Source organism: Diceros bicornis, chromosome 21 (assembly GCF_020826845.1).
Source record: "Diceros bicornis minor isolate mBicDic1 chromosome 21, mDicBic1.mat.cur, whole genome shotgun sequence".
NCBI lineage: Eukaryota > Metazoa > Chordata > Mammalia > Perissodactyla > Rhinocerotidae > Diceros > Diceros bicornis.
This window is the reverse complement of record NC_080760.1, coordinates 26,848,672-26,863,448: the sequence shown is the minus strand read 5'-3', so window position 1 is coordinate 26,863,448 and position 14,777 is coordinate 26,848,672. Positions and strand designations below refer to the sequence as shown.

At 39.8% G+C, this 14,777-nt stretch overlaps 1 protein-coding gene across 1 annotated transcript in view; it reads right to left on the bottom strand.

The window, feature by feature from the left end:
* PKHD1L1 (PKHD1 like 1) overlaps nt 1-14,777 on the bottom strand; it is a 166,194-nt gene that overhangs the window by 7,718 nt on the left and 143,699 nt on the right. Inside the window, 5 exon segments of the mRNA XM_058564477.1 lie at nt 7,449-7,484; nt 7,487-7,705; nt 12,051-12,204; nt 12,548-12,694; nt 13,088-13,239. Coding sequence (XP_058420460.1) covers nt 7,449-7,484; nt 7,487-7,705; nt 12,051-12,204; nt 12,548-12,694; nt 13,088-13,239 — 708 coding nt within the window.

The following is a 14,777-nucleotide window of genomic DNA, read 5'->3' as shown; positions in this document are numbered from 1 at the left end:
CTTAACATTAAAAGTATTTTTAAAAATTTAAACATGAATTTCTAAGACAGCATTGTTCAGAGAAAGATTATTTTTTTAAAAAGTGGCCAGCTTATGAATGAAGGCTATGTGAAGCCATATTATAGCTCACGGATTCTAACAATTAGGCATTTAAAAAAGTAGTAGTTAAAATTGTAATTTATCTGGCTTAAACAAATATGGGTACGTACTCTAATAACTCTAGAAGGCTTTTAAAAAGCAGACAGCCAGAAACCTAAACAAGTTAGATCAGGAACTTTTTGACAAAGTCTATGGCTAAGAAGCAAATTTTAAGAAATTCCTTTTACTTTCAAATGACTTGTATTAGAAAGCTTTTTCATTAAAAATCTATGGAAAATTTTTGAAAAAAAAATTTCCAGTGGACTGAATTAAAACTTGAGGTAAGGAAAGACTACAGATGGTGGCCGATTTTGTGGCTTTCACAGTGTTCTGATGTGAAGAATGTTTTTGCCTCTCCTCCAGAAAGTGAATGTAGGAATTCGTTCCGTAGATGCTACAATTGCAGTTCTTGGAATTTAGTTTTCTAATGGAAAGGAAGCATCACGAAATGGAAAGTAAACTGGATTTGCATTAGAAAACCGGATTTTTCAGCCTTAGCACGGCATGGGGTGTGTTGGGTCTCTTTCCTCCTCCTCATTTTAATAATAGAGGTTTCTCACCCCTCCAGGGTTGAACTGAGGGAACTATGCAAGTCCTCAATTAACTAGCGATGTGGTCTGGTCAAGTGTCAGTGCTCTCCGGACTTGAAAGATGTTCCTCATGGAGGGACTTGCATGTATTCTTTGAAGACCTCATTGTCAGGGACCTCTTACCTACAGTTCTCTTAAAATTGAGACTATTTCTATTCCAGCTGTTTGCTTGATCTTTTTCTGTAGCCCCTAGGCATTCAGTGAGTGGTCCCCTGGCAGTTTCCTTATCTTGCGGTTTACTTCCCTTCCAGGCAGCCCTCCTGGACAAGACCTCAGACTTCCCTATGCTGGCAAACTCTCTTCCCTCTACCCCCACGTCTTTGTGTCTGTCTCTGTCGCTCTCACACACATAGCCCACATCAGGTTCAAGGGGCACACTTGTACATTCTTTGTCCACCCAACTCTGGGGGATGCTGTTACTTCCCAAACTGCAGGCCTACACTCGGCTGCCACAGCCACAGACTGCCTCAGCCACCTGCTCTCTGATTAGACTCGTCGGCTATGACTCCGACATCAATCCACTGTGGGGAACCCATATTAAGCTTTCCATGGGGCATAACTGAAATCCTTTTCTCTTGACTTGGCAGCGTCAGGAGCTAGTACCTGCACTCCTTCCCCTCTTTGTAAGGGGGCCTCCCAGCATAGCCATCTCCAAAGAACTGCTTCCCAGAAATCCTCTCATCTTCTACTCTTTTAGGCTAACTACTTTAAAAAGTTTTACATGTTTGTTTGGTACCTCCCTTTATGATTTGTCCTATCCAAAACCTCTATTTTAATATCTGGTTAAAACTGTATTCCTGGGGCCAGCCCTGTGGCGTAGTGGTTAAGTGCGCGTGCTCCGCTGCTGGCGGCCCAGGTTCAGATCCCGGGCGTGCAGGGAGGCACCACTTGTCAGGCCATGCTGTGGCAGCGTCCCATATAAAGTAGAGGAAGATGGGCACGGATGTTAGCCCAGGGCCAGTCTTCCTCAGCAAAAAGAGGAGGATCGGCATGGATGTTAGCTCAGGACTGATCTTCCTCACAAAAAAACAAAACAAAACAAAAACTGTATTCCTGGGACCTACAGAATGAATCCAAGCCCCTCTGACAGCATGGCACAGAAGACTGCTGCCCTGTCCTTCCAGCCTTGCCTCTTGCCTTTCCTCATGTCGTATTTGGTGCTCCAGTAACATCAGACTGCTTGTTGATTTCCCCACACTCTATACTTCATTCATACGCCAAACAGTGAATCCGCATCTACTAGTGCCAGACGTTTTATTAGATAGCAGGAAAAAATGCTGAGTAAGGGAAGACCCCTGCCTTCAAGAACTCACTGTCTAGTGGTGTTTCAGCCTTTGTTCTTGCCACCACACCTTCTGCTGGGACGTTCTTCCTTGGCTCATGCTTTATTCCTCAACACTCATCTCTTCTGGAAGCTGTCCCTCATCCATCTCCATCTTCACAGGATGCCCCCTCCCTCCAGCCAAGTGGTCCTCATTTATGCCCCTCGAGGACCCTACATCTATCTCTCTCACATACCATATTGTATCAAAATTACCTTTTTCCATTACTATCTCCCCAACTACCTGGTAAACTCTTGGAAGGTAGAGACGGCATCTTAATCCTTTTAGTCTTCTCACTAGAATGCTGATATCTACTAAATGCTAAATAGATGTTTGTTCAACTGAATGAAATACCAAATATATACAAAGATATTTGGATTTACTACCTGGTAAATGTTTATAATTTTTCTATTAAGCAAGATTAACAATGACCTGGGGTGAATATACTAGGAAATGATCTACAGAAGAAAAGGTCTGGGCTTTGTTGACTTCTCTCAGCTGTTCCAAACGCTTCCTGAGTGCACTTGCTGGAAGGTAGCTTTTGTCAGTACCAACTCTGCTTGCTCTGGACATGGCTACAAAGCCTTTACTAAAAGGCTTTTTTTACTTGTTCCTCTAAATTAAGCATTTCCTTTAGAATTTTCTGAGTAGAAACTGCAATTTTTATAGTATGAGAGCTTTTGGTTAATTTAGCTACATTAGTCTGCGGCTTTTTTGTATAATTTTATCCTCTGGAAAATAAGTATCTCTTCTGATGTAGCCTGGGGTTGAGGAAGGTCACAGTCTTAGTAGTGGTGGTTATGAGTGGGAAGGAGGGCTAAGCAGAGAAGGAGTTTGGACTTGTTGCAAAAGCTTGTTCCAGGAACACCAAGAAAAATCTTCTTAGAATACTGGCCAGGGTTTGGCAGGTCCAGAAATCCAAAATCCAGAGTTCCTTGAATTACTGTGGATGTGAAAAACAGCAACTTAGTCTGAAAAAGGTCTAAAACAATCTCATTTCTTCAAAACCCTTAGAAATTAGAATGGCTTAGATCATTGGAAATCAGAGCCTCATGAATGGATAGAGGAAGTCAGATTAAAACCAAGAAGAGGTTAAAAAATCTTCCCTAGAGCAAAAACTTTAAGATAAGCTTTGCTAACTGCAGCTGTGCATATTCAGCATAATCAACTGTTGTTTAAAACTAACCAGGTCCTTCTGTCCCTCCTTAGTATATGAGTGAGCTGTCTTTCCTAGGAAGTCGAGGTCCAGACATCAAGATTCAGCCTCACAAGGCCAAAGGCAGGCTGAAGATGAAAATTAACCAGAAAAGTCCTGTCAAGGGAAAACAAATTCAGTCTTCAAGGCCAAACGCAGGCTGGCGGGAAGGCGCCAACCAGCAAGGCCACATGCTCCCCCTCCGCTATGTAAAACCCCAGGCCACGCTCTCCCTCCCCTACCTAAAACCTCAGCACATGCTCCCCCTCTACCTAAAACCCCAGCACATGCTCCCCCACCCCTGCTTAAAACCCCAGATAAAAACCCCTACTTTTTTCCCTTTGAGGAAGTGTATCTGAGTTCTAACTCCCATCTCCTCGTCTGGCTGCCTTTCAACAATAATAAACCTCTTTCCTTGCCACAACTGTGCCTCGCATTTCCAGTTTTGGCTCTCTTGTGCAACAGGTAAACAAATCTGTGTTTGTGTTGGGTAACAAGATCTCTCAGTACATACAAAAATTTAAAATGCTTCCAATCTGATCTAAAGAGGTTAAGTGAAAACTAGACAAGCTCTTTTAACTATTTAAAGGATTCTATGATTTTTAGGTATAGCAACTTGGAGGTGGCATATCTGCTTCCAAATCAAGGATTTCTGAAAGTTTTTTTAAATGAAATAAGAACATACACATATAAGGAATCAAAAGCAATTTATATTTTGAAGAAATTTGATTTTTGTGTTTAAAGCTAATTAGTACATTTTATATATTATAAAAATATTTTTAGCATATTTTCTTGAAAATGCTAAAGGCTTTTTCTTGTTGTGCAACAAAATAGCTCATAAATAAGCAATTCTTGTATTTTTGTTTTCAGCCTGTTCTTCAAAATAGCACCTCAGTTGCTTCCTGAAAAGAAAAACAATACAAATATTTTTGTTTAAGTAGTGGTAACATATAGTGTGATTTAAAATATGTTTTATTAATTTTAACTTCTCTAATATTTCATGGTATGGTTAATAGGGCAAAAGTAGTATGTAAAAATTAGTATTTCAAAGTTTACCAATATGTTAGAACCAATAATGCACTCTTTTTGTGGAACTGTGGGGAGAGAATAGTGATGTTTATACATTTTTCACATTCAGGTTTCATCATTTTATTTAGGGGAACTTCATGACTCTCTTAAAAGTAAAATATTGTTAATTCAGAATGCAAAGTTATAAAAACCAGCATTTCATTTCATTAATGGCTGCCATAGTCTGAATGTGTCCCCCTCAAATTCATATGTTGAAAACCTAATGCCCAATGTGATGGTATTAGGAGATGGGGCCTTTGAAAGGTGCTTAGGTCATGAGGATGGAACCCTCATGAATGGGATTAGTCCCATATAAAAGAGACCCCACAGAACTCCCTAGCCCCTTCTGCCACATTAGGATACAGCAAGAAGTCTGTGACCCGGCAGCGGGCCCTCACCTGGCCGTGCTGGCACCCGGATCTCAGACTTCCAGCCTCCAGAACTGTAAGAAATAAATTTCTGTTGTTTATAAACCACCCAGTCTGTGGTATTTTGTTATAGCAGCCCGAATGGACTAAGACAATGGTGTTTAAGTCATCTTATGTCTTAACTGAAAAATGATAGATTATTTAGTAGCAAAGGATAAACTGCTGATTAACTTTCTTATCTGGAAAAAAATCCGAAAAAAAATTCTAGGAACAATATCATTTATTAGTGACTTGAAAATAGAATTTTCTGAATTGTAAAATCCTGAAGTTGTCAGGAAGAAGCAGGATGAAAGTCAGTGAAGATAATTAGAAAACAACGCATTTAATGAGGAAACACAAAATGCACAAATAGATATTAAGTAGTACTTACACCTTATATTTTAATATTCTGAAAAGAAAAAAATGAACTTAAGCAGCACCTGTAATGTCATTATAAAATAGACAACTGCTTTTACTTTTATTAAAGTTCTGGAGATAAGAAAAGTGGCATAAAAATACAATAACTTGTGTGCTGGTCATATTGTCCCTCAGCTCCAAACCCACTCTTCTATATTCAGCTATAAGAGGGAGGCCAGGGCTGGATCTCTTTAAACCAAGCTTGTCCCTTGACAGTTGGCTCCTAATTAATTTCTGCCATTAGGAGGGAAGAAAGAATTATTCCTGTTTAATCACTGTTCCTGAAGCCCCAGCCTCCAGTCTGTTCTGCTACTCCCAGAACCAGCCTTACTGTGTCCCTAGATCCTCACCTTATTTATATTTAAATGTAAGATCTAGTCTTGACCTTACTACCTGAAATGCTTCAGTATATTTCTAAATTATTACTCCATCTCAAATTCTTCCTAAATCCTTTTTTAAAATTTTTATTTTTATTCCAAATATAAGATTCTAATTAGGTGTCTTATAACTTGTATGTATCATCTTTTGATATTTGGAGATCTGTACTACTTCTATGTAGATCAATAGTGATGATTTATTTTATTTTTAAGTGTGGTAAAATGCCTATAATATAAAATTTTAGCCATTTTTTTAAGTGGACAGTTCAGTAGTATTAAGTATTGTTGTGAAACCAATCTCTAGAACTGTTTTCATCTTCCTAAATCTTATCAGTATTTCTCATGTGATGCTTTCATTTCATTAATCTGTCAGAAACTCTCTATCATTGCCCCATTCGATTAATTGCAAACTGATTAATGTCTGCCAATCAAAGCTGCTTATATTTGCCCACAATATCTTTATTCAACATTTGCCTCTAAGTCAGCGGGAAGGACTTATCCTCTTTTTAAAATTTAAAATCAATTAAACTACATTTTTAGCACCTATAATACATAAGGCATGTGGTCTTATCTTGTAAGTATTCCTAATTTAGTGAAGAAGATAGATTTGAATATATCTAAGTTTAATACAAGTACACTACAGAAAGGGCTATAACAATGGTATAAATAAAGTGCAATTGGAGAACAAGAGAGGAGAATTAAATGTATTGTAGCATTTGGAAACAAGGAATTCAAGAGGCTACTGTAACAGGTCAAGTGAGAAGTAAAAAAGTTGTTAAGGGGAGCAGCGAGACTTTAAAGGAGGACAGATAGGAGACACTGTGGTTAGACATAGAGGCCCCAGAGCACCCGAAGGGATGTGGAGCTTGAACGGAAAAGTCTCAGAAGGGTCAGCCTGAGAGATCCGAAAGATGGCACCGGCATTAACTGAGCTGGGGTAGCGGGAAGAGAAGAACGTTTGAAAGGGGATGACGAGGAATTCCGTGCTGAACGTGTATAGCTGAAGATGTCTTTTTCACTCCCACTTTTCTCTTTGCTCCTATCACATCCCTGTTCTGGAGCAACTTTCCCTCCATTTCCACGTCTTCACTTTTTATAATCCCATCTGTAAAGTGCTGCTGATGCAGCGACATCATCAACAGTTGTCTGTAATCATTCTAGCCCATGGAGACCTCTCCCTCCTATTAATCTCTGTGATACTCACTTTCTTTGCCTGCCACTTCTGGTCCCAGCACTTTGATGTCCCTTTGTGAAACCACACCTCACCTTTCTCAGCACCTCACTCCATGGGGCCCAGGCCAGGATAATTAGAACACAGCATCCCATAGTGATTGGTTCAGGAATGGGCATGTGACCCAAGCCAAGTCAATGACAGAGCTTTGGGACCTTTGTTGGAAGTGTTGGGAAAGAGGTTTGCTCTTTCCGCGTTAGCTTCTGGGCCGGTAGAATGTAAACATGAAGGTGCTGGTGGTACCTTTGCCATGAGAGTTGGGGGTGTTGGTGGAGAGTCTGCCTGAGAGTGAATGTACCATGGAGGAGAATGGAGCCAAGAGATGGAGGGACACAGGTTTTGGATGACATCACTTGAGTGCTTGGGTCTAGCTGTGGCAGAAATCAGACTACTTGTGGACTTCTCATTTAAGTGAGTTCACTTTACTGCCTAAACCAATTCCAGCTGAAAAAGAGCCCTGAGATTACAAGCACGTCTCATTCTCCACGTTCTTAAATGCCACCACGTAATGTGAATAACGTTTCCAGTAGGGTTGTCTTACCTCTACCATTGACGCTATTACTTTCTCAGTGGCTGAGACTGTGTCTTTGTGCCCCCAAGTGGTGCCATGCACAGGTGTTGTGCACTGTCTTTATTTGGTAAACGTTTACTGGTACCTCAGCAGGTGGAGACATACATTATATAAAAAATCAACTGTGCTTACCTAGGTTTACATTCAAAATCAAAATGGCAGCATAGATATTTCCAAGAGCAACACTCTTCCCATCAGACAGCTGATTACTGTGGTCATTATCTGGGCAGCTGTGCCCACAGTCGCTGCTTTGCTGTTGCTGCTGCCACTGCTGCTGCCGCCACTGCTACTGCTGCCGCTGTTGGAGACAGGCAGCGCTGGGAGGCTGAAGGTCCCAGATTCCACCCGAACAGCATTATCCAGTATAAATTCAATCTTATAATTTTTCCCTAGGGGGAAAAAAAAAACATCATAGTGTTTGACTTCCTTTTATTTTTTATTTATTTATTTATTTATTTTTGGTGAGGAAGATTGGCCCTGAGCTAACATCTGTTGCCAATCCTCCTCTTTTTGCTTGAGGAAGATTGTCCCTGAGCTGACACCTGTGCCCATCTTCCTCTCTTTTGTATGTGGGACACTGCCACAGCATGGCTTGATGAGCCATGTATAGGTCCATGCCCGGGACCTACATACCCGGGTTCTACATTCGCAGAACCTGTGAACCCCCGTGGAAGCGGAGCGTGTGGACTTAACTACTATGCCACCGGGCTGGCCCCATGACTTCCTTTTACTATTTGTTTGTGTTCATACACTTCCAGTTGGGTTTCATGGACTTAAAAATGCTGCGTAGTTCCTAAAGAAGTATTTTTAGGAATTGAGTCAAACGAATCAGTTTAAGTATACACAAGTGTAGAGAGTGTCTCAGAGTTAGAAGGGTTCAATCTGCCCATCAGCCGTGGGCAGGGGAACTCTGGGTAGATTTTCTTTCTGTGGTATCAGCACCTGCTTCTCCGGGATTCCTTCCTCTAGTGCCCAGGACTGGAGAGAGGCTGTTGGAAATGAGAGACAATGGGGAAGGGAGAGGAAGGTGCTGAACCTCTGCTTGATCCCTGTATACCTGACTGAGGAGCGGAGAAGCCTCAGCCTCAGTTGGAGGAGGTGGGGATGGATACTGAACTTTTTGTTTAAAAAAATTTCAAACATAGAGAAGAACTGGAAGAATACTACAACAAACAGCCATGCCCTCCACTTAGATTCAACAATTTTGAACTGTTTTCCACATTTGTTTTAAGTCAGATGCTATTTTTGTGTTGCAAGATTGTGACCCTTCCTTTCTTCTTACCCCAGGGAGACAAGCTTGAAGAAATACTTGTTAGATATGTTTAGAGAGTGAAACATGAAAAGTTCATCCAAACATTTTTTAATCCACATGTTAAATCTCCCCACTGTTTTGAATATGAGATAACCAAAATATTTTTCCTTAATGTAATTTCTTCTGGGACTACTGCTATCATTAACAGTGGTTACCACACAGAGCAGAGTTTGCAATACTTGTACAACCCTGTAAGTTTTCCTTTCTCCGCTTTTTTTTTCTATTATCTTTTTAAAAAAAATAATTTCTGTTTTCATTCTTCCTTCATTTTTCAGGGAGAGAATATGATTAGATCTTGACCACACTGTGCTTTCACAAACAATAGCAATGAGTTCTGTAACTTTCAAGATGGATGGGCATTGTTCTATAGACATTTCTACCATCGTTATAATTCATGACAATGGTGTATTTAAGTCTTTCCATTTTTCAGTTTGAAGAAAACTAAAGTTTTGTGGCAGGTGTATTTTTTCTTAATGATTTTGTGTGTGTGTGTGTGAGGAAGACTGGTTCTGAGCTACCATCCATTGCCAATCCTCCTCTTTTTGCTGAGGAAGGTTAGTCCTGAGCTAACATCCGTGCCCATCTTCCTTTATTTTGTATGTGGGATGCCACCACAGCATGGCTTGATGAGCGGTGTGTAGGTCTGCGCCTGGGATATGAACCTGCAAACCATGGGCCGCTGAAGCAAAGCGTGTGAACTTAACCACTATGCCACCGGGCTGGACCCTCTTAATGATTTTAATGTATGAAGAATTTAGGTCGTTTCTTTGTTTTTTGTTTTTTTCTCCTCCAGTATTATGAGGAAGCCCAAGCTGGCCTCATGGAGAGGCCACTCCATGGAGGAGATATGAAGAAACCAGCCAAACTCCAGAATCACAACCTTAGGGATATGACTCCAATCAAGCCATCCCAGCTGAAGGCTCAGACATCATAGAGCAGAGATGAGCCACCTCTGCCCAAATTTCTGATCTACACTATTGTGAGCAAATGAAATGGTTGTTGTTTTAAGCCATTAGATTTTGGGCTGGATTGTTATGTAGCAATAGAAACTGAAACAAGCACTAAATATCACATAGGTTGTCAGATAAACATATCCCAAATATTATTGTCCTCTAGAAATACTATTTTTGTCCAGGTTGCTCAAAGATGCAGTCTCAGCTGTTTACTTTCTTCCTCTTCTACTCTTTTCTTACCTTCTCACCTCTTTTCTCACATCCTCATTTTCTGAATTAGAAACCACAACCCATGCCTCTTCTACCCAGATGGCCCCTGCTTTGCTCTTTATGACCTACAGGTAGAAGAGGACGTGCTGCCATGCTGTCAGGCTACAGTCTAATCTCAAGGGGATCTCCCACAGTGCAGTAATCGTGGGGGTACCTACTAGAAAGAGTTACAAGACAGACGCTTTGTTAATTTTCTCCCAAGTGCTTTGTTGTTATTACAATTTTACAGTGGTTAATCTACAAACTGGCTAACTGATCTAAAGATAATGAAGAGATGATTGTACTTGGCCTCCCTTACTATATATAATCAGGGAACTGAGACCCCACACTTGATCAAAGAGAAGAAAGCAAGACAGCAAGCAAGAAAGAAATTAGAAGCAATGGCTCTTCTCCATAGCAGATCAGATAGACATTCAAAGGGAAGCTTTGAACTCTGAAAGAAACGTTTACTGTATAAAAGGAGAGTGCTATTTTGTTATCACAATAAAATGCCAAAACCTATATTACTGCTTCAGCACTCCAGTGATCCTGGTTACTTTGGAACATTGCTATTTGGAAATGGTAGTTTGAAGACCTTAGTCTCCAAGTTGGGTCTTTGTCCCTGGGCACCTCTTGGGTCCACCTTCATGGGGAGGTGGGCAACCTTCTCTTCAGGCAGAGTTCTTGTCAGGTGCCTCACTTTTCATAAAAGGTCCCCGTCCTACCACCATTTATGCTGATGGCTAAAGAATTTGGCTCTGCCCTTAACCAACAAGCTTGTAGGACACTCTAGGTACTCGTCCAAGAGTACAATGTTGAACACATTGACATCTGATTCTCATCAAACACTAGGCTGAAACATTGCTGCCCAGTAGGCAGACCAAACTTATCTGGGGTAGGGCATCATCAAAGCAAGAGGAAACAAAAATAGGGAAAAAAAATCTTTTGGAATGATTTTAGTTTTTGATATTTAGTTTATATGAAAAAAGTCAGACTATTGTTGGAATTTCTTTTACTTAATTTACTCTTTATTTTTACTTTTATTCTGACCTTTATGTGCATATGTGTGTGTTGAGAGAAAAGTGGTAAGAAGTGGGAGGGCCACTATATAACTTTTCAGAAGTTAAGGCCTATAAAGGTCTTAAATGGGCCCAGCTTGGTGTAAACAGATTAATAGAAGCCTGTCTCAAGTATAAGCAGTTTATCCATTTCTTTCTTTCAGATAGTCTACAATCTATCACCAATAGATATTGGTGTTCTGTTCTTTGGACACATTATTTTGGCCTCAGTCGAAAGCCTTTTACCAACAGGAGTTATGCCATCAACCTATGTGGAGATGATATGAGAAACATCACTGTGGAAGTTATGACTGTATTTACTGTAATAAAGTTGAAGATATCACTTAGTACAGATTCATTGAGTATTCTTTATAAGAACTCATAGGAGACATTTGTTTTGATCTCAGAGCAAGTTATAATTCTCCACAGCAACTGGTTGTTTATCTAATGGACACTGTGAAATCATGATAATGCTTATGTTTTCTCCTTTGCATTGGCTTTCAGCAAGACTAGAACCCACTTTCCAGCCCGACTCTGAACTCCTGCATGGGGCATTAAGATTATATGAGCCTATCTTATCTCTTCTTTTTTTTTTTTTAAAGATTTTATTTATTTATTTTTTACCCCCAAAGCCCCACTAGATAGTTGTATGTCATAGCTGCACATCCTTCTAGTTGCTGTATGTGGGACGTGGCCTCAGCATGGCCGGAGAAGCGGTGTGTTGGTGCGCGCCCGGGATCCGAACCCAGGCCGCCAGCAGCGGAGCGCGTGCACTTAACCGCTAAGCCACGGGACCGACCCTATCTTATCTCTTCTTTCAGCTGAAAATCTATATATTAATTTTTCCTATTATAAATATAATACATATTTAGTGAAAATTAAGAAAAATACACAAATGGATAAAAAATATGAATCATGATATAATTTTTATGTATATCCTCAAACTAACTGTTTTAATTTCCTTAATTGCTTATTTTAATTTCTATTGTTTTGCATGTTAAATATCTTTTTGTAAGCTAGACTAAATGTTTTCTGAAACAAGGCAGAGTGTAGTGTTCTGATTTCTATAATTTATTGACCAGAGTATTACAGAATGCTTTGTTCAATTATAATTGTCCCTATTTATGGGTATATATGTGAGGATCCAAAGTAGCATACTCACCTGTTCTAAGAAGAGTAAGGTCTGTATAGTTGGCCCAACAGCTGCTAAATGGAATTGTTGTATTTCCACTAAGACCACTGATTTGGTTATTATTGGAGTCCTCTAGTATGGCCTTCAAAGTCAGTGAAGTAATCCCAACTGATACACAATTACCCTAAAGAAAAAATTGTAGAGAACTATAATTGTCCTGTTTCCATGCTTTTTTTTTTTAAATATGTGAAACTTTATTTTTTTTAAATGCCTCAGTACAAATTTAAAATCTGCAGAAGCTCGTTTTCCTACACAAAGAGTTCACAAAATGTGGGCAGTGGAACAAGTACGTTGAAAAGGAACATTTTTAAAACCATAAAAGATGATATTCATAGGTATTAGTCCAACTTCTAAGGGGCAGTGCAATCGTCAGGTTGCCAGCGTACCAGGATTAGTGAAGTTGGCTCATCCTCCAGAATTTATAGCTTACTTCCTTCACTTAGATAAAGCTTTGAGTTATAACTTACATTGGAATCTACTGCCTTTACTGAAGGCTGCTGAGAAAATGGCTGTCCTAGCTGTGCTGCCACTGGCTGAGTGATCACCGAGAGCGAGGACACGAAGGCCACATGATGAACAGGAAATGCAAACCTTTCAACTGGTTGGGCAGTCACCTGTGAAGGGACATGAGTATGAAGTGTTTTCACATAATAAACTACATTCAGTAGCACACTCATCTTAGCTAGGCTCAGTGTAATAGTCACGGTTTAAAAATATGTTCAATATGTGAAGTTAATATTTTACAATATTTCCTCCACATCAAATTTGTGAAGCATGGTTATAAATATTCAAAGCAAAGCACACTGTATACCAATAAATAATTTTTTAGAAGATATGCTCCTTTTTCAACTACTTTATCATTTGAGTGATACCGTAAAAAATAGTCAATAAATTAGAAAGACACGCCCTCTAAATTATTATATTGAAATTAAAAAAGGGTTAAAATAAGAAATAAGCAACAACGTTTTAAATAGCTAAGACGCATTTTTCTAATTGCCTTTTCTTACCTTAATCCAGCCAGAATCACTTGGGCTGGGGATAGGATTGGTGATAGACATGGAAGAGATATTAAATCCAAAGATACTACTGGTTTTTCCTAAAATTACAGCTTGTCCAAGAGAACCAGCAATTTCTTGGAGTTCAGATAATTGCATCTGACCTACAGGAAAACAGTATTATGACACGTGGATTATAAGAAGCCAGAATTGTGAGAACACTTGAGAGTTTTTCACTTCAGTTTTTGTTTGCACTGCTCCATCCACATAATAGAATTCTACAGCTTTCTAACAGCACATGAGCTAAACCTGACAAAGTTGTATTAATGAGGTTGGGAAAATGAAGAATTCAGTAGAATATGTTTTTAAACTGGAATTAAAGAAAAAACAAAGGTAGATAAAATAGATACAAGAAAAATGAATGCAAGCAAAATGGGAAAATATATAACACTTAATTTAATACTTTCCCATGTCATTGTTTGTTTAGAAGTGAAGCACTGTCATGCAAGTCTATCATCACATACTGTTTTTTAAAAATAGACTGTTAATTTTGGAATAGAAGGAAAATTAGCATCATCAAATTTACACAATGTATGTTAATAAGTTGCTGAAGTTAACATTAAATTACTCACAGATTGTTACTTGTTCTGGACATTGACGATTTTCAGGTTAATTTTAACACTATAGGTAGTTTCTATTCTCTTTTTCTAGCTTGGAGATCCTCTTAAACCTACTGTCCCCATATTGCTCCTTACCTTATGAAGTGGGACCGCTATTCATCCTACTCCTTTTGTCAGAAGTCTGGTACTTTTGCTTGATCCCTTCTTCTACTTCACCTCTCCCCCACAGCATATAATCAATTACCAATTTTTAAATCTCTCTGTCCCCACTGTCAAAATCCTAGTCAAAGCCATCATCAGTGGGGTTACTAAAACAGCTTTTAAACTGGCTTTCTTGTATCCATTCTCTCCCCTTTCCACTCCATTCTATACACTGTAGTCAGAGTGACCTTTTAAAGAACAACTGTAAGTGGGATAACGTTTTGGTGTACTGTAGGCCTTGCCAACCCCTCGTTCCTAGGTATCCAGCACCTTCCATATCCAGAGTCCTGCCCTGAGGACTCCGATCATTGAGTTTCTTCCATTAAGGCTAAACCAGGAAGAAGGAGACAATGTCCTGGGGCAGCTAGTCTCATATAACACTTTGAAAGTCATGGGCCAGCCCGGTTGCTTAGTGGTTGGGTGCGCACGCTCCGCTGCTGGTGTCCCGGGGTTCGGATCCCGGGCACGCACCGATGCACTGCTTCTCCGGCCATGCTGAAGCCGCATCCCACATGCAGCAACTAGAAGGATGTGCAACTATGACATGCAACTATCTACTGGGGGGCTTTGGGGAAGAAAAAAACGGAGGAGGATTGGCAACGGATGTTAGCTCAGAGCCGCTCTTCCTCAGCAAAAAGAGGAGGATTAGCATGGATGTTAGCTCAGGGCTGATCTCCCTCACAAAAAAAAAAAAAAAAAAAAAAAAAAAAGGATACAGTTAAAAAAAAAAAAAAAAGACAATCACAGTCTTAAGGAATTTGAGTCCCTGTCAGTTTTAAGGTTTCTTTTGGTTGACTCAGACTCTTTCGGATAAATGTTCAGTCTTTCAGATTCCTCCTCCTCTCCCCACTCCCTCTACCCGCCCTTCCCCAAGATGCTTC